This window comes from Eupeodes corollae, chromosome 3, assembly GCF_945859685.1.
Source record: "Eupeodes corollae chromosome 3, idEupCoro1.1, whole genome shotgun sequence".
In the NCBI taxonomy this organism is placed as follows: domain Eukaryota; kingdom Metazoa; phylum Arthropoda; class Insecta; order Diptera; family Syrphidae; genus Eupeodes; species Eupeodes corollae.
This window is the reverse complement of record NC_079149.1, coordinates 115204595-115224610: the sequence shown is the minus strand read 5'-3', so window position 1 is coordinate 115224610 and position 20016 is coordinate 115204595. Positions and strand designations below refer to the sequence as shown.

Sequence of the window (20016 nt, the reverse complement as noted above, 5' to 3'; positions counted from 1 at the left end):
TTTTCCAAAAAAAAAAAAAAGTGACTCATTTAATTGTGCTACATAACATTATGTTACATACTTGCAACATACGATACTTCTAGGTCACTTTTATATCATTTTCTGAAGGTATCACATTTTAAATTCCAACCTATATTTCCTATTTGTCAGCTCTCATTATTTTTTGGACAATTTTGTGGACTCTATAATTCTCCTATATCTGAGAGTGATGTTAAACAAATATGTCAAAGCCAGTCTATCATTTTAAAGAAAGATATATTTATAAAAAATACTTTAAACCTATAACAATAAATATAAGGTTCGGATCTGTGATATCCTGATGGCATGATAGCAGGAAAAAGGATGACTTGTTTGTGTTTTTTTTTTGTTATATTTTGGTCAAAGGAAAAAGAAGGTTTCCCATGTGAAATGATATCAAATAATATATATTTTTCCATATAAGGTATAAAGTATAAAGTTTTTCCTTTTCAAATGATACAACCGACGGACCGTTGACGACGCACAAGAGGGTATATCATTTATAGGAAGGTTTTCTCCAGGATTTTATGGCTAACGGCACTGACCTTTCATTAACACAACACAACTTCCTTTTTCTGTTTGAAAACAAAGTTTCTATGTAGAGGTTAGGAGTTAGGTCTTTTAGGTAGGTAGCTATGTGTTTGTACTCTGATATACTTATATTTATAAACTTTTTGTCGGTTTGTTAGGTATGCCTAAGATCTATATGTATGTACATACGTAAGTCGTCAGTCCTCTTGTTTTATAACCCAGAGGCAAGTCTGTGCTTTGAGAACTGAATTTTTTAGGCGATTTCTTGAGTTTTGAAACGAAATAAATACTTTTTGTGTATGTTTTTCTTTCAGACTTAGATATACACTGTGTATCTTTATGATAAAATAAATATTTGTGGGATAAAGTGAAAAGTGCTTAAGATTGATGCTTGGAAGAGTATGTCTCTATTACTTTATTCTTGATTTTATTTATGTATAAATTGTCAGATTTTTTGAGACTTGAAGCTAAAAAAAAGGAAACCTTCTACATGATTGATATGTACTTGCCACAAAATATGAGTAAAAATAGTTGTTTATGAATTAAAAATTAATGTCTTCACTTACACAAATGACAAAATGGTATTATTGCTGTCATTTTACATCAATTGTTTGTCAAGGTTCTGTCTCATATCAAATTTACAGATCGTAAATTTTCCTTCTTTCAACAACACACTAATATAGTGTAATGCAAGACTGAAACGAAAGCAGTTAATATTAAAGTTGCAGATAGTTTTAGTAAAGGTTACGACAGAAACGTTCGTCTATCAACACGTAGTTGCGGCGTTTCCGCCAAAAAATTCATAAAAAAGTACAACTTTTCCGAAAATTGAAATAGAGTAGGAAACCACTTCAAATGCATTGATGCCTACAACTCGCCGATATCAAACATGGGTTTGGTAGACGTAATGGTGCCGTATTTGTCCTGAAGAGGTCACGAAAACATGCATCGCGTTTTTTAGACATTTGGAAAACCACTTTAAATTGGTCGCATAGGCAAGCTCTTGACTTAATGTTTTTGAAAATGATGTGCAGTGGCTCCCAGGACTAAACGAACACATGAAATATACATTTTTGGAATGCATTTTCTCCAAGAAAATGTATGGAGAATGTTAAACACTATAACTATTTTATACGACAGTTAAACACATTTTTAATTTAAATAAGCCATATAATTTAAGCCATTAAACAGCAAATTAATATTAAAATCAAAAGTAACATTATAATTCAACACATCACACAAAATCGGACAGTTAATATTTTATAATAAATTGCTTATCCTAATTTTAATCGCTTTCTCAAGAGGTATTAAAGAGACAAGGTTTTAACATACTTGAGGACCTATTTTAAACCATTTTTCCTCCTCAAGGTCCTCAATAGCAGTTATACGATAAGCACGAACTTCTGTACAAGATGTGTGCTTTCTGTATGCAATTGTCCTGTATTCCAAATTGACTGACACTGGACGGCAAATGTTGTTTTAAATTATTGATGTTACCCACCACAAAATGTTCGTTCCGATCACCCGAACTTGCAACGTATCCCCATAGCTTGACCTATCAACCACCAGTGCTTTAAACTAGCTCGAGTATGCTTATGAGAAAATTCTTCATTTGCTTTTCGCAATCACACATTTTGCTATCTGAACATTTAAGGTAAATTTGTCTTCCGTATGTTAACAAAACAGAATTAATAATATGTATAATAGTTAAATAAGATGTATCCTGTTTTATATGTTTATAAGCAAACTTAAGTCTTTCATTTCTATTTTTTCACTGATGTATAATTTTTTAAATACGGCTTCACTGCCATTTCGGTCATTACTTCGATGGCGATGCTTCTTTTTCTAATAGTTTCGTTGCTGACTTCTTTACTTGTGCTCTTTTTCAAATGTAGCATCACCTTTTTCCAAGAAGATGTATCCTATTTTATATGTTTATAAGCAAACTTAAGTCTTTCATTTCTATTTTTTCACTGATGTATATCTTTTTATATACGGCTTCACTGCCATTTCGGTCATTACATCGATGGCGATGCTTCTTCTTCTAATAGTTTCGTTGCTGACTTCTTTACTTGTGGTCTTTTTCAAAACATCTTTAGAGATTCCGAAGAAAAGATGGAATTTTAGCTGATTAGCCTAAAAAGAAGCTTCTCACCGTACTTCTCCTTTTACTTCTCTGCTCGCATTATGAATGCTATTTTCGCTTTTTAAATTGTGAAATTATGTAATGAACTTTGAAAGAGCTCTAAAACACAATTATTTCTGAATTGTCTCGTACTGCTTTATCGTCGAGACTTTGGAATAAAACCAATTTTCGAATTTCCAAAGACGTTTGTTTTCTTTTGGTGTCAATTCGACGTTGAGTAAGAAACTATTTTGAATGTAACTATAAATGAAATGTACGAGGGTAAATGGTAATGCACAATCGTGAATTTTTCGAAAATGAAGAGAGATAATTAAAATGAAAAAAAAATATATATAAAATACACTTCTTTATCTAGAAATTAATACCTTAATTTTTTAATATAATCACCATTTACAGATATACCTACACTTCTCCCAACGAGTCACTGAAATATTTAGCTGGTCTCTCTTTAATCCAAGACTCCACTGATTCCTTGACTTCTTCGTCCGACGTAAAATGGGTGCCTTTAAGGTCTCTCTTAATGTGAAGAAGTGAAAATCACAAGGTGCCAAATCTGGTAAATACAGTGGGTGTTGAAGAACATCGAATTTCATTATTCAAGAGCGGTACTGGTTGCATTTGATGTGTGAGGTCGGGCGTTATCGTGATGCAACAGTGACTCAATGTATCGGGATGAGTTTAGACTTGTCCCCTTTTCCAAATAATCCGTTAGATAAACTTGATTTCCATCCCAAATTACCGGCTCATCGTGGCAATGTATTTATAAACAGTGCCTTCAGACGATTCGATATTTTGACCGATAATGCGTCATTTTTCGTCTGAGCTACTGTCGAATAATTTATTGCTAGTATATAGTCGTAGTATGTCGTTGGTGTAGGGTTGATATCCGATACAGTGAAAATATCGAATCGTGTGAACGGGCTTTAATCCTTTCTGCAAAGGCTGTATCTTGAATTTTTTGGGCTGGGGAGAAGTGACATGACGATATTTCGTACTCTGTCTTTTTTCTTCTGGACCGTTGTGATGCACCCAGTTTCGTCACTGGTCACAATTTTCAAGAGAAACTGCTCTCCTTCTTGGTGCTAACGATTCAACTCAACTCGAATATACTTGTTTTCCTGTGTCAACATTTTCGGTACCCAACGAGCGAATAGCCAAGTTGCTGAATTATGAACCCAACTCTATCTTGCGACATCAAAACAATATCAGCTATGCGGTTTTGAGTTATAGGGTCAGTGCTGTGTTTCGGTCTACTGTTTTATTACTGTAAACAGCTTTTAAGCAACGATGAATGTCTGTCGGATTAACACTTTCGGCGGTTGAAAATTCAATCACAGCTCGTTGTTTTAATTTCGTTGACAATACATCAGTACAAGGCTCCATTCTGACACGCACCGATTAGAAACAAATCGAGTCATGTTCAAATGGGTATTTCTCAGTTATAAACGATAACAATAGCTGTGTTTGGAGCTTATTTTGAAGTCTTTTTTTATTATGATTGTGGGTTATTGGCGACTGTGCATTACTTATCATTTGCCCATCGTAGTTTTCTTAATTTAAACTTAATTTCAGCTAAAATATGTTTTAAAATGACGATTAAGTTCTACTACGTTTTTCATTCACATTTTTGGAGATTGCATATGGAAAATATATATTCTTTTTGTTTGATTGTTTGTGGTAGCCACTGTACATTCCTGGCATTCCAAAATCAAAAGAACATGCACAGATAGTTAAACATGCATACATTCCAATAGTTACTGACTTATCATTTAAAAATGGCATTTGAGTTCACCAAAAACCACAATTTAAAGATTTTTGAAAATTGTGGTTTTTATTATCGAATTATTATTTTAATTGCGTCAGCTCCGATACTTTGGTTTTTTTCGTAGAAAAATACTGTTCCTAAGGCCAATGATTAGACTGATTTTATAGGTTTTTCAGTATGAACCCTTAAATTTTGACAGTTGATTGCGGTGAAATGACAGTTAATTGTAGGGACAAATGAAGCAAAGTTTATTTGTTATTAAAACTCAATACTATCAGTAAAATTGTACTCCTTCTTTTTTAAACTACATAATTATACTTTCAAGGTATTATGGTTTTGTATTTAATTGTGATATAGGTATAAATTCACCCCCAGATTCAACCCCTGGATATATTTTCAATTTCAAATAAAAACTACATCAAAAAAATACAAAGACCATGAATAAGTATAGCCCCAGTGAATACTATTATTAGACCGAACTGTAATTAATTTTACTTTATCTAACAAATTCAAGCATTAATCAGTGTCTGGCACGAAAGACAAAACGCTTTGTAGATAGTTTTCTTTTGTTTTAAACAAAAACTGCAATTACTATGCAAGTTCAATATATAAAATAAGCTACATATAGGATGTACGAGTACTCAACTCATGTTCATAGCGTACTTTAATGTAAACCTCAGAAATGATATGTCAACGTTGACGCGCTTTCAAATTCAAATATGCCACATTCTACTCGGTCGTGTTGTCGTTTCGGTTGTCTGCACTTAATCCTTATTCGGTTGCCAAAGAATCTGAACAATGCTCGGATACTTCTTCATACCTCTTGCACCTCCTCCCACCTCATCATAAATATCAAAAACATACAGATTCAAAGATACTATGTTTACAGTACACCCTTGAATCAAACATTGGCACAACGCCGGAAAAACAAATGAATTTTGTTATAGATTTCACTTTTCATTTTTTTTGGTGTTTTAAAACATAACAAAATTTCAAGACACCTGAGTAACCACTTTAGTATCTTTATAGATTGTTGAATAAATTGAGAAAATATTTTTTTTTGAAAAACGCACATGTAAGTACATGAGTACGTGAAATGCATGCATTCGTTAGCCCTTGAAAAAAATATTGTTTTGTTTCGTGTCCCGGATCTGTGTATGACCATCACAGTCCACACCTGCACCTTTAGTGAAAGATTGTTTTTGAAAATGTTTTGAGGTAGTTTTTGGGGTAAGGATGAGGAATTTTCAAAACAAGTTGTTATTGAAATGTGAGTTTCAATTTTTTTTATATTTTGTAGGTGTTTTGTTTTTCAAAAAAGTATTTGATGTTTGAGAGTATACTATTTGCTGTACTGAAATTGAATTCAAGGTTTTTTGTTTAATTATTGTATCAATTTAAATTCAAACAAATCAATTAAAAAAAATGGAAACTACAAAGAAAATCAAAATGACTATTAAAACGATATTTTCTTAATCTGTTATTTTGTTTTTAATTTAACAAAATCTAAGTTTTGCAAAACATATGTTTGAAGTCCGAAATCTTTAATTTAAAATATGATTTATCAAAACTAAAAACAAAAATAGCTTTTAACATGTTTGAATGAGCGGCTTGATCTAATATTTCTGGAAATGTGAATATTTTATTTACAAGTAATTAATAGAAAAATTGCTCATACAATATTGAATTTTGGATACAAAAATAAGTATTTATTTTCTTTCATAAAAAATACTTTAAATCATGAAAAGATCAGATCATAAAAACTTTTTAAAAATGACTATTTTTTCAAAGTCCAGTTCAAATAATTCTACCTAATTTGGAAAAAAATTAAAGTAATTATTCTTAAAAAACTGGTTTTACTTATTTTTAAAATAACTGACTTTTAATTTTATAATTTTTAAGTTGATCATTAGATTTGAAGAGAAAAAATATAAATTTTGTGTAATAACACAAAAAATGAAGTAAATATACCTTTTTTAGCTGAATACAAAAATTAAACTCTTCTTTCACATATTTTAAAACTTTTTCTTTTTAATTAAAAAAAAGGGTCGAATTATTAAAATAAAAATCAGGGGTTATTGTCAATTGTTGACAGTCAAAATAATAGAATTTGATCTGTGCAAGGTGATAGTCAAATTAATATCTAAAAAGCTGTTACTAGAAAAATTTGATAGTCATTTTGCTACAAATATGTCGTTTCTGAATAGAGCTACCAGACGCTTACAAAAATCGAATGGAATATTTTTTTACAAAACACATTCTTTTGACCGACAAAGTTTACATAATTCGAAAAATTCGAAAAACAGAAGAAAATAATGTTATTTAAACACAGCCAATTTGATTCTTTCGTTTAGATTTTATGAAAATCATTTTAAAATTTCACGATAGCAACAATGAATTGAAATCGTTCAATCGAATTGAATTGAATCGGCTTACATAGACGGGAAAGTCGGTGATAGTCAATTTTACTTTTAAAAATTTGATAGTCAACTATCACCTTAGCCGATTCCACCCCAGCTTCCTTTATGATTAACTTCAGATTTTCAATATCAACGAACATTTCACAGTATCAAAGTTACATTTTTACTGTACCACAGTATTAAAATGACTGTTTCTTTAGATATGTGGTTTTAAATCTGACAATACTTATTTCTAAGTTGGTTTTTTTTGACAGTTTTCGCTTGATTAAATTAGAAGATATTTATTTGAAAGACCTTTGAACAAGATGGTGCCTTATGTCAAACTGTCAACATTACTCAAAGTTTTATCGACATTCATACAAATTTTGAGAAAAATCGAATCGACAGTTTTCTTACCAAAAATAAAAACCTTAACAAAAAAATGAATACAACTGATTTTCGACTCAAATGTCTTTTAAAAACTTTGAGATATTGGCTTTAAACTACTTTTATTTTTTCAAATATTGGTGTCAACATTCATTCAAATTTTGAGAAAAATTAAACAGACATTTTTTTTACAAAAAAATAATATAAATAAATAAAAAATATTTAATGGTAATTTTAAATATGTTAAGAATAATTCAACCGAAAATTTTTTTAATCCAACGCAAAAACCTACAAACTTTTAAGCAATACAAATCGGCAGACGGGATGGGGAATTATTTTTAAGTTCTTGAAATTATCTAATATTTAGGTGTTAACTTCAGATTATTCTTAAAGTACTGAAAAAAAATGTTGTTTAAAAATGGTGGATACCTGTAAAGAAATTTGAAAGGTTGCTTCTGTTAAGATGAAAACTTAACAACTGTTATTTTCAATCACTGTGACTAATAGGAGTCGCTGACACCTGTCAACCGTTCTTATACATATGTCAATATTTGATCAGAATTATTCCTTAGCTATAATTGTATGCTGAGGCTGGTTGTTGAACCCATCTCTTGAATGAAAATGTAACAATCAATATTGATAATAATTATATACTTAGGTATATAATATTTCATCAACATTATACTGAAACTTATCGACATTCAAGCTTATAAACTATATGCACGTCAATATTTTTAAAATGATAAAAACCTTATATCTATCCCTGTAGTATATTGATTGCTATTACGAGTAAGGAATAATTATGCAACATCATTTCATCATACTTTAGACATTGATTACACTTAAACAAGGTATTCTATTTTCATATGATTGAATAATTAGTATTGTAGGTCTTTAGTTTTTGCCGTTTTTATATTTAATTAAAAAATCAATAATGTCTAATTGGTACAAAAAATAATTTACATGCTTAGCTTCAACGCAGCGTTTATGTATATAAACCCTTCGTTTTGGTTAGTTAATTATATGGTCAACATGAAAATTGTACCTGATATAGAATTAATCAAACAAAAACAAAAAGTTCAATAGGTTTATAAGTGCACCTTCAAGTATAGTTACAAGTAATAGAACAAGAGCAGAGCATTTATACAAATTAATTTCATATTTTCATTGCAGAGAGAAAAATATGAATCAAAAGAATTATAGGCGAACGTTTCATAGCGAATTCGTGATGAACCTTCTTTAATTAGGGGATGTAGTGAGTTTATATTTAAAACCAAACCCTTGTACTCTAATATTTTAACTTCATTAAAACTCATCTATTTTGTTAAACTTTAAGGACCCATCAGTGAATCACGGCCAAGCCTTTGGAGCTTGGCTTGGTTCTAAATATAGAAACATTTTGTTGAAATGCAGTGTCGAACAAACTTTTAACTTTGTAATTACATATATACATTTTTTTAAGTAAATTTTTAACTGCTTAAATCATCCTCTACCATTCACCTGGGATTCCCAAAAATATTTTACCTAAAGTACAAAAGTTAAAATTTAAATAAACTACAAATTTGTGGAATGATGGAAGATATTTGAAGACCTTTCATCATCATCATCATACTAAAATACTATTGGGATTCATTAAAAGGGAGTAAACTTTTGAGAAATTAACAAATCAAATAAAGGGTGTTTCTTCTTTAAATCATTAAATTTAGATTAAAAGAAGAAATTGTGTTAAGAGAGTGTTTTAAAATAGGTCATACAATTATAATTTAGAGTGAACTGTAGTTTGTGGTTTGATTTTGAACAGCCCATTATGCATATGAGTAGCATGTTATCTTTTAACACCTGACATACACAAATTAAGCCTTAACTAAAAATGAACCTTACACAAAAATGGTGAACATTTCGCTGCCACAGTTTGCAGATTTCAAAAGAAAAGATTTTTGAACGTTTTATTTTCGCAGAGGGATGAAGTTGTTTCCTTAAAATCGTAGGTCATTTTTCAAAATTTGTTATGAAATTTTGAAATAATATTTCTAGAGAGAGTGCTATGCATATATTGTAATCAGTGCGGTTTTTGAATAGTGGATAATACGAATGGAACCGTCACTGACTCAATTCACGAATTTACCATTGATTTTAAGAACTTACATATATTACACTAGACTGAGTAGGATTTTGCACAAAAATCTCGGCTTATTTGCTAACAAGGTCCAATTGAAGTTGCATGACCATAACCACTTCGTTATCGCTTTGAATAATAATCTTAGGCTTATTGCAGGTTGAATTAGAGAATAACTTAAAACCAGCTGTCATCTTTTTTTATTAAAAAAAAATACACATTTAGGATTTAGATAACCCGTTCTTTATTGTCTTGAATGTTATGCCTTTAAAAAGATTGACAATTTGGTTCGACATGTAGAGTGGTGGGATAATTGCACATTGTTTTCCAAAAATAAGGATGGAAACAATTTTTCAGTCAACAGTGTGCATTAAAGAGGCATCAGCCTTTTTTTTTATTAAAACTATATAGACATTGTTTTGTAGAACCCCTGCAGGCCTTAAAGGGTAGCCTTAAAAGTACGTAGAACATCAAAGATTGACCGCTTCGGAACAGTGGTTTGACTCTGTTTGACTTTTTTGTAAAAATTTTACAAAACTAACGATTTTATGTCAATTACGAAATGTTGCTTAATTCAAATGTCATCTAATCCTTGAGCTCTACCATAAAGAACTGGAGAAAAACGACGGACGTTCTGTTCCAAAATTTATGGAAATGTTTGTCTTTTTTTAAAAAATCATAAAAACTTGCATACAAAAAAAAATGGAGTGGCGCAACAGTCCGTTGTGAACCAGGGCCTAGTGACTTACAACTCTCAACCATTCCTGTGTGCGAGTACTGTTGTCAGGAATGGAAGGGACCTACAATTTAAGGCCGAATCCGAACGGCTAATTTGAGAAAGCACTTTTTCATGACAAGAATTACTCTTGAAGAAATTGTCAATTTCTCGCAAGAGGCAGTACCCGCGAAAATTATTTTTTTTTTTTTAAATTAAGGTGGCACAGGCAGGGATTGAACCCAAGCCCCTTGCATGACAGTCCAACGCACTAACCATCATGCCACGGTAAACTTGCATACAGCCCACCCTTTATAAATCTTTACTTCGCTTGAACATCGTCGTAAAGTTTCTTGTCTGACCCTTTTTTACCATTATTTTACCAGTTTATGCTCTAGTGAAATAGGCAGCAGCATTCCTCCCCTTAAACAGTTCATCTGTAATACTCGCGCTTCTAGGAATGCTCATCAGTATACCCTCGAGTCCAACTACTACTACAACTACTGTCTAATACAGAGATTCGTTCTTTAGCCGTACTACGCGAATGTGGAATACTTTACCACACTATATCTTTCCAAGTCATTGCAATATTCAAGAATTCAAAACCAATGTGCACCGATATCTCCTTTCACACACTCTCCCCTTTTTCTAGTGCTCACACTGTACCTCTGCATAATAAGGGTAGTAATATCCCCTTGAGTGTGGGCTTATTATAAAAATTAAAAATCTAAAATTTTTCTGGATAGTTGGTAAAAGTAAATTTCTATGCTTCATAATTGACTTCCTTTGTTTAAGGCTAATGTCCATTATTTGTGATGATCTGACAGAATATCTGTAGATGAATATTGATGTGAAGCCGAAGTCTTTATTAATGAAGAGTTATTCGTCTAAACTTTAGAAGACAAAAAAATACACCCTCTTGATCAAAGTTTAGGTAGATAAACATGTTTAAATCAAAATTTCAAGATGAAAACTTAAACACTTAACATGAACTACTTACAAATTCGTGGCAAGTGATGCCTTATGCTTTTCCAAACTAAGTTACTATACTTTTGAACGTAAACTTTATTTAAACAGGTAAACATTCCCTTTCGTTCATTGGCATAGGTAGATATAATTTTGTTCATTGAAAGACACGTAAGGAAGGTAGGCTCACTGAATAAATCTATATTTTCACTTAATCAAATTATTTTCTTTGATTTCTTCTCCCCCTGCTAGAAAATACCACGCCTATACCCTTCAAGGCTAACGATAATAATAATATCTTATCGCGTAACCAGATTTATTCATTTAAAATAAAGATATTCCCTTTCTGTTAAGCATCTTTTTTGGAATTAATAGAGATGAGAAATTGTATATAGCCGTATAGGAAGATTTTTGATATAACTCCGCCGAGCTATTTCAATTGAATTCATAGAACCATCATTATGATAAAATGGTAAGTGACTGCGGTACTGCGATGATTGAGTGTTTTGATTTTGGTCGGTGTTGATTCAAGCTTTTAAATTGAATTCCTATTTTATTTTATTCTTAAGTTGTAGAGTCTATTTTTATAGCTTACAAAATTACATAGATGAAAAATAAAAAGGTTTTATTCAAATTCTGTATTCAAAAAGCAGAAGTTAAATATTTGTTCACTATACGAATGAATACACTTCGAGATAGCTGAATAAATACAGTCCCCTTTTAAATATTCTACAGTCGTTTTGGTTCTTAACACAAGAATTTACGCTGGGGTCTTTTGAGACAACTCATTTGAAGTTTCATTTTCACTTGCTGTCAATGGATTGAAAATGTTGGTAGAAAATTAGTTAAAATGTTTTGTTTGTGAAGTAATGTTTTGACATTGACAGTTTGTTCAATAGATTAAGTATACGTTCACATTTAATTTTGAAATTGAAAAACTCTTAATGCTATCTAAAAATGTATTCTGCATGTATTTGCATTATTTTACAAATTTGTCTTCAATTTTTTTAGCAGAAATTACTTGATTTAATGTGTACCGAATTAACAAAAGCCTGTCACGATATATGACATTAATCTGTGACCACGTAGTGTATAAATTCGAATATGAACCATTTTTTTAATTCTTTAAATACAATAATATCTAATGCAAATCGATTTATACTCCCTTAATTTAATCTATGCAAATTAAGGATTTACCCCCACCCCCCCAAAAAAAAAGACATTCAATTATTTGCTATCAAATCCAGATTTAGAGAGCTTTTAGCTATACTCCATTTGTAGACAAAATCAAATATTTTGCATTTTTTATCCGTTTTCCTTTTTTTAAAAAATCATTTGAAATTCAATTGTATAATGTGGTTAGATACCTACATACAAACATAAAATAATTTACATTATTTATTTACTAAGCTTAAAAAAGACCCAATATGATAGAACAATGGAAATTAATGCACAATACAAACGGATCTGTTTTGGTTTGATTTTAGAACTTTGTTTAATGTAAAGCCTTTAAATGAACAGAACCATGAACAATCATGACATAAAAGACCGTGAAATTAACATATCAAAAAAGATAATGTACCCATTTTCCTAAAATCTCTATGTCCTAGTGCCCTAAATTAAACCAAGATTAAAATTTGAAGCCATTAGTGCTGTCAAAGTGTTGAAACAGAAACAAAATATACAAACTTGACAGATGACCGTTTAGACTTAATACCTATCTATACCTACTAAGTACAAATGGAGCATTGCACAACTTAACGATGCGTTTACACAATGATTTACTTTTAATGCAACTCATTTTGACGTCACATTGTTTAACCTCGCTTCCACTTGATATTTAAATAGAGATAGGGAAGTAAGTTAGACATTTTAAGGTTAAGAAAAGAATAAGTGGACAAAATTACCTCAAAAGACAACATTCGCATTTTACTCTTTCAAGGTAATTAATTTTTAAACCACATCAGTTTATCTCTCTCACACTCATTTCAAAAAAAATTTAAATGTCTGCTTACTTTCCTGTCTCTTTTTATATAATGAAAAGAAAATGCAGATCTAAAACGTCAAATTGAGTCCCATGTAAGCATCTTCCATTGGTGAAAAATATTTCAAAAATAATAAAAGTTTGACACACAGTTTGAAAGTTGGTTTAGTTACAATAAAAACTGAGACATCGATAAACTGTATGACATATTGGATACTTTCAAACTCAGCCTTTGTTTTTTTGTTTAAATCCATGGTTACATGTGCATTTATCTGCGCCACAAATTCAATTTTGGTTTTTGAGTAAGATTCACCTACTTGCCGCCCTGTTGGAATTCAATTTCAATGGTTTTCATTTTTTTGTGTTCATAAGAAACGTTACTATATTGGATCTGAACTTGTGGTATGTTTGATTGACATAAGACTCTTCTCTTTATAGCAATCAAAAACCGTTTGCAATCATATACTAACCCGTATCCTTCAAAAATACAACCATTCATGGTGCACAAACGCAAACCGCACACAGTTTTGTGTGTTTGTAAAACGAACCGAAATCGAATCGATATCATTTTTTAAGATGTAATTTTTTTTTGCAGACATCGACAACAATGGCTATCTCGACCAGAAGGATTTCGAATGTATGGCTGTTCGGGCGTGTGTCATCGAGGGCAAAGGCGACTGCAACGCCAATCGGTTGGCGGAATACCAGCATATCATGAAGAACTTATGGGAGGAATTATCGGATTTAGCCGATTTTGACAAGGTTGGTATACTTAACTCAAATGTTAATCATTTATGATGGGTAAATTATTAAATTAGTTTAAATACTTAATGTTGCATTAAATATAAAAGCCTTTAACATCATCATCGCCATCACTGCACTTAATGGTTGTGTGTTTAACTTGTTGTGGTTGATTTGAATTTCCGCCGCTTTTAAGCTTCCTGTTGTGCATATGAAGGAGCATCAGGTCCCAACATACTTCCCACAGGACACAACTGATTATGAATAAATTCAATGAAATGAAAAACCAACAGAAACTAATTGAATTGTAGGTAATGGACTCCCAGTGATTTTAACCAATAAATAAACCGAGAGTGTCACGCTGCTTTAAATTGTTATGAGATAATTTCGAAAGAGTGACAGGCAGACTCCTTGCACAGGGTGTAGAGTTTATAGGAACTTTTTTTTAATAGCGTTAATGCATAAAATGAAAGTAGGTTACTATGTTTATTCGGTTTATATTGAGTTTTCTAACATTTCGTTTACATAAGAAGGATGATGCCACAGGAACGGTTTCTGATTGAAAGATTGATAGAGTTGCTTTCAAGGTTCTTTTATCTAGAGGTAGGAGAATAAATATATAGGAGCCATATACTCACATATTGGTATCATCTACTTGTATATATGGCAAATTGATTTTAGACGAAACCATTTATCTTCCAACGTATAGTGTCAACTGAAGAGTGTATCGGCTTATAGGAATTTATGTTCCTGATGTTCTTTAAAGGACTAACTGGATTATGTACACAAGTTTATTGCATACCTCTATTCCCAAAAGGATTCAATTTACTAGAACTTTTTTTTGTTTTGATAATGAAATAAAACGAGTGCCTTATTTTCTCAAGATACCAGATGATACAAATTGAGTACAAAGCCTTATAGCCTTTTCGGTTTTTGACTTAAAACTTACATGTTTCGAAAAATCAAGTTTGTACATACATTTTTTAAATACCAAGTTTTAGTTGACACCTAATTATAATATTTTCAAAACATTTAGCACTAAAAAACAGCTATCAGTTTTCAAAACACATATTTCTGCATATATGAAATGTATAGTATTTCTATGGAGGGGAACGACTGCAGCGACACCAGAGCAACTGTCAACTGTTATGGGGAAATATTACTAGTACAGCGCCACCAACATAGACGTCAGTACACTAAAATTGTATTTTACATGAGAAGAAAAAAAAAGTGGTTTAAGGAAAAGGAAATAAATCCTTTAAAGAGACAAAAAATCTATTCGAAGTCTTTTTCAAATGTTCAATTTATAATATACTTACATAATTAAATATTTCAATTCGCTTTTTGTAAGAAAAAAGTGTCGAAAAAATGAAAACTTTTTTGAATTTTCTTTTACCAACAGTAACTTCCTAATTCACAAATAAACCTCTTTGTATTTTTGGTGTATTGTGTACATATAGGAAATTTGATAGAACTAAAATAGTAAGAAATTGAAATTGTTTGCAAGTTAGTAAACGGACTTTCAAATCCTATAAGCAAGGTGGTTTAGTGTCAGTTCAGAGCTAAAACAAAAAACATTTCAGAGCCAAAATGTCACAATTACGTTTCACTTTTGCTGTCAAAATGTTTAAATTGCAATTTCATTGGTTTTATTCATTGGTAATTAATAATTATTTTATATATTGCAAAATAGAAGTAATCTAAAAATAAATATTATTCGACCTTTATATACATAGTTGTATCAATTATACTTTGGAATTAAAAATCGTTTTCTCTACACCGAAAATTCAAAAATTGGTACAGAAATTCATAGTGCACATCATCCTCAAGGTGTTTCTTTTTTCATCTGTCAACCTTGAAGTCACTAACATTACTTTTACAAGTACTGTCGAACAATTGTTAATAAGTTCACGGAAATACGCAAAATGATAGGACTTAACGAAAAAACTAAACGCACTGTTTTGTTCTTTTCTATGCGATTTAAAAAATAATAAATTCTTACAAAAATTGTATGATTAGGCATACGAAAGTTCTAGGGCCAAATTTTGTTTTTAAAATCATCACACATAACGTTTTCGATTAAGAAGTTCTTAACTTATTTTATGAATGTAATGACAGTGGTGAACATTCGTGTTCCTTGACAGAGTTGACATTTGACTCTTTGAGGTGCCTCATTTTGACGTCTAAACCCTGTGCTTTAAAAAAAGTGACAAAATGTCAGTTTTTGATCAATTGAATGCGATATAAGTAAAGAGAACATCAATCTACCAGATGTGCATAAAGCATTTCCAACTGAGAAAGTTGTTACCAGCAGCAAATTGCGAATATGTTTAAATTTATTTTGACATTTCTTAAGTAAAGAGCTAAAACCACAAGTCAACAAAATATCTATCTATTTTTCAAAAATAATAATTCATTGGTAGTGACAACTTTTGTAATCATCATCATTATTATTGTTATTATTGTTCTAAATGTCACAATGACAGAAAAAATGTCATTAAGAATTTTATTAGTCTATTTCTATTAAATGATCTAACTTATCTCTATTTTATGTTAGGATGGTAAAATTTCAACTGCCGAATTCAAAGATGCTGTCCAAAAAACCTGCGTTGGAAAAAAATACGATGAATTTCCACAAGTAAAATATTTACATACAAAAATTAATATAATAATAATTGAAATTTATATTTTTTTTTTCATTTAAAGGCAATGAAAGCATTTATTGAAGCCAATTTCAAAATGCTTGACATCAATAGTGATGGAATTATTGGTATTGAAGAATACCGTTATAACTGCATTACAAGAATAGCTGTCGATGATGTAGCATCAATTGATAAAGCATTCGAAAGCCTTTTAAGCGTAAGCCCAAAAAAACCAAAACGTTAAAAAATATGTTGAATTCAAAACATTTTGTTGCTTTAAAATTTTCAGGATGATGATCGTAAACGTGGCGGGCTTAATGTTACCAGATATAAGGAACTTTACAGCCAATTCTTGGGAAATCCCGGTGCTGACCATCCAGCTGTTTATCTATTTGGGCCTTTATAAAATGTTTAAATAAAATTCAACTGAAAACCTTTTTAAATGTCTTCACTATTGGACAACAATTTATTATAAGAAATCTATGTAAAATTGATGAAATAATACAAAAATAAAAATATGAATTAAATGACTACAGAAATGTCAATAAATAAAAGTTCCAAGTGCAATCGGACCCGAAGGTGTTTTTAAACTGACATACTGACATTTCTATTAGCCGCATTAAAAATTAATATAATAATATAACTGTTGTTAGGTTCCAAGTAATAAAATTATTTTAGAAATTATATTAATATTTATATGAAAAAAGTAAAAAAAAAAAACATTTTTATGCTTATAGTTTATGTATTTAAAAATCAACGAATATGTTAACGAAATTACACTCTTTAAAAAAAAACTTAACGCACTTTTTTTCGTTAAAATTTAAATCTGTCAAATGATATAAATACTACCTTACTTTTGTTTTAAATGTTTTGTTAACTAAACTATTTTAAATAGAAGTATATTTTTGTTTGTAATAAAAAATATATAAAACAACAAATAATATTTATACTGTCATGTGTCTGTGAAAATGTTGTATGGTATTCAAATAATCCTTATCTAGGTGTAATATAATAAAATACATAAACAACTAAATTTTGTTTCGTAATTCATTTACTCATTGTTTAATAATTTTTTAAATATTGTTACGTTATTGTTAAATATATTTATGTTATGTTTTCTAATACAGTTACAGTCGGAAATTATTTAAAAATACTTTTATTTTGTATTTGGTTAACACGAAGGAATAATGACCAATAAATAATGTTCTGAAAAATAACATTAGAAAAACTTAAGTAAATAACTTTGAAGTTCCTTTGTAAAATTTAATATTTATAAAAAAAATTATTATTTCCATTTAATAAAAAAAAAACAAAAACATTGAAATGCACCAGAAAAATAATAGAAAATGTTAAAACTTAAACATAAAGTAAATAAATAAATATGTTGTAATAAATATTTGATTGAAATGTTAAATAAAACATTTACATATTTGTGTAACGCTGAATAAAAATGAATTTAAAAACAAAATGGAGAAAATTGTTGGATTTTGCTTTGAAGTTTCAGAAAAAATGTACGACCTCAGCCCCACCAAATTACAGCTGATTTGACAGATGTAGTTTAAGTAATATGGCTGCAATTGACTGTCAAAATTTTAAAATGACTATATTATAACTCAATCCCTTTAGAAGAAGTTTGATACTACATGTATTAACATTGTTGTAAGTATAACATTTACACAGAATTCTACATTGGAGATTCTAGAATACTTGATTTTGCGACAAATATCATTTCCAAGCTTTAAGACAGTATATTTTCAGAAACGAAGATAGAATTCTCTCTTTTTTTACTTCGCAATCGAAAAAATAATTAAAGCCCCTTTAGACTAGCAGCTTCCCCTGCAATTACAAAATTATTGCATTCTGAAGTATGTCAAGTTTAAGAATAAGAACTCTTTTGAGGTGACATATCTCGACGTTTTATAATTTTTTTGTTTGTTAATTTGTGCCTTACTGCACGCTCAAGAAATACAGGGACGAGGAGGAGAACCTTTTGTTGGTGAAGCTGTCAGATATTGTTTTGTCAAATGCACTTTAGAGCAAAAATGGCAAGCAACATTATTAAAATAAGCTTTATTTTACATGTTGACTTTATCTTGCAAGTATTACTAAAGAATTATTTATAAACTATTTAAATACATCTTTTACAATTGAAAAAAAATGTCCAAACGACGGACAAAACTGGATTAGGCGTGTTTCTTTTTCAGCTCATAGCAGAGAAATGATCTGTCAAAAAAATGATCTGTGATTCTTTTTAAGCTCGGACATGACAGAGCGCTCAGTTTGTGTTTCGTTCTTTAAATCAGAAGTAGCTCGGATTGCGGCCTATAAGCCATAGAGGAAATATCTGAGTCTGAGTTCACCTCATAGTTTTTTCCCCCGCGGTCGAGCAATGTGGGCACAAATTCCATAACAACTACATTCATAATGGCTTGGTCCCATAAGAAATGCACGGGACCACTAACACATGCTTATCCTTATGGACAAAATCCTCCCAATTTAGCTTGTAGGCCGAAAGAGAGCAAACCCATTAAGTCGGGACTCTAGATAATATATTTCCTCTATGCTATAAGCTCTGAATAGTGAGCTTATGAAGTAAAAAGCAGAGCGGCAGCTGTTGTCAAATTTGTTTCGTGTGGTATGAAAAAGACAGATGGGAAATTCTAAAACTATTTAGTTCTCGAGAGAGTTTCATAAATAAATTGGAAAAATCTCATCAATCTCTGCTCAGAGCTTTAGAAAAACGCCTTTTGGTGCTTTGGTGTTATGAGCTAAAATGAACATTATATCACTTTTTCAGTTAAAAATAAGTTTTGCCGAAAATTTTTGAATTTTGACATATTAAGATCAAAAATAAATTGATTTATGTAATTGATGGCAAATATCATTAGAATATTTGAATTTGAACGGGAGTGTTTTGTTTCTGAAAGAAGATATATAAGGGAACATTAGAATATTGAAAAAGTTTTGGCTTTATAAGTCTTACCGGTATATTTTTAGTCCTGTTTCTTCAACATATAAATACAGCTATTGCCTACTTCGCTGCGGTGTTCGTGGCAAATGTGCCTTTGGCAAGTACTGCATGTCGTTTTGGACATTTTATCTCATGTCCTACGACACAAGAAGCACCTTCCCTGCTTTGGCATCTTTCTTTGAGGTTCCCTTAGGAAAATATCCTCGTAATTTCGAGGATCGCCCTCCATGGATTCTCGAAGCACTTTTTCGATGGTACCCCTCAAATGGCTATTAATGCTTTGTTACAAACGCTTTTGTTATGTGGTTTTGTCAAAGGCAAAACTAAATTTTGCTAAAAGATGCTGCGCTTCTGTTTTTTATTTTTGTAATTGTTTCTTATTGAATAGAGAACAATTGCATTGAAGCCTGAATGTTCAAGAAATACCTCATAGGCCACCTACGAGTCTTTCTGGCAACGGAGTAATTATGAGCCAGCTGGTCAAACGTGTCAACGCCACCTTTTGTTTGATTATAAAACTCGATGACTTCAGGATTTCTTGTCACCGAATCAAATTATTTGCTTTTGTGGAGCGTGGATACCAGCAGGACTCCTTTGCCTTTTTTTAATGAAGTAAACCAAGGTAATTATGTACT

The 20016-nt window shown here is 30.7% G+C and overlaps 1 protein-coding gene across 1 annotated transcript in view; it reads left to right on the top strand.

Moving 5' to 3' along the window:
• LOC129952059 (sarcoplasmic calcium-binding protein, alpha chain) overlaps nucleotides 1–17860 on the top strand; it is a 64043-nt gene extending 46183 nt beyond the window's left edge. The window contains exons 2-5 of the mRNA XM_056064483.1: nucleotides 13623–13789; nucleotides 16326–16406; nucleotides 16475–16627; nucleotides 16700–17860. Coding sequence (XP_055920458.1) covers nucleotides 13623–13789; nucleotides 16326–16406; nucleotides 16475–16627; nucleotides 16700–16816 — 518 coding nt within the window. The 3' untranslated portion in view covers nucleotides 16817–17860. The remainder of the gene's footprint in view (nucleotides 1–13622; nucleotides 13790–16325; nucleotides 16407–16474; nucleotides 16628–16699) is intronic.
• The last annotated feature ends 2156 nt before the right edge of the window (nucleotides 17861–20016 follow it).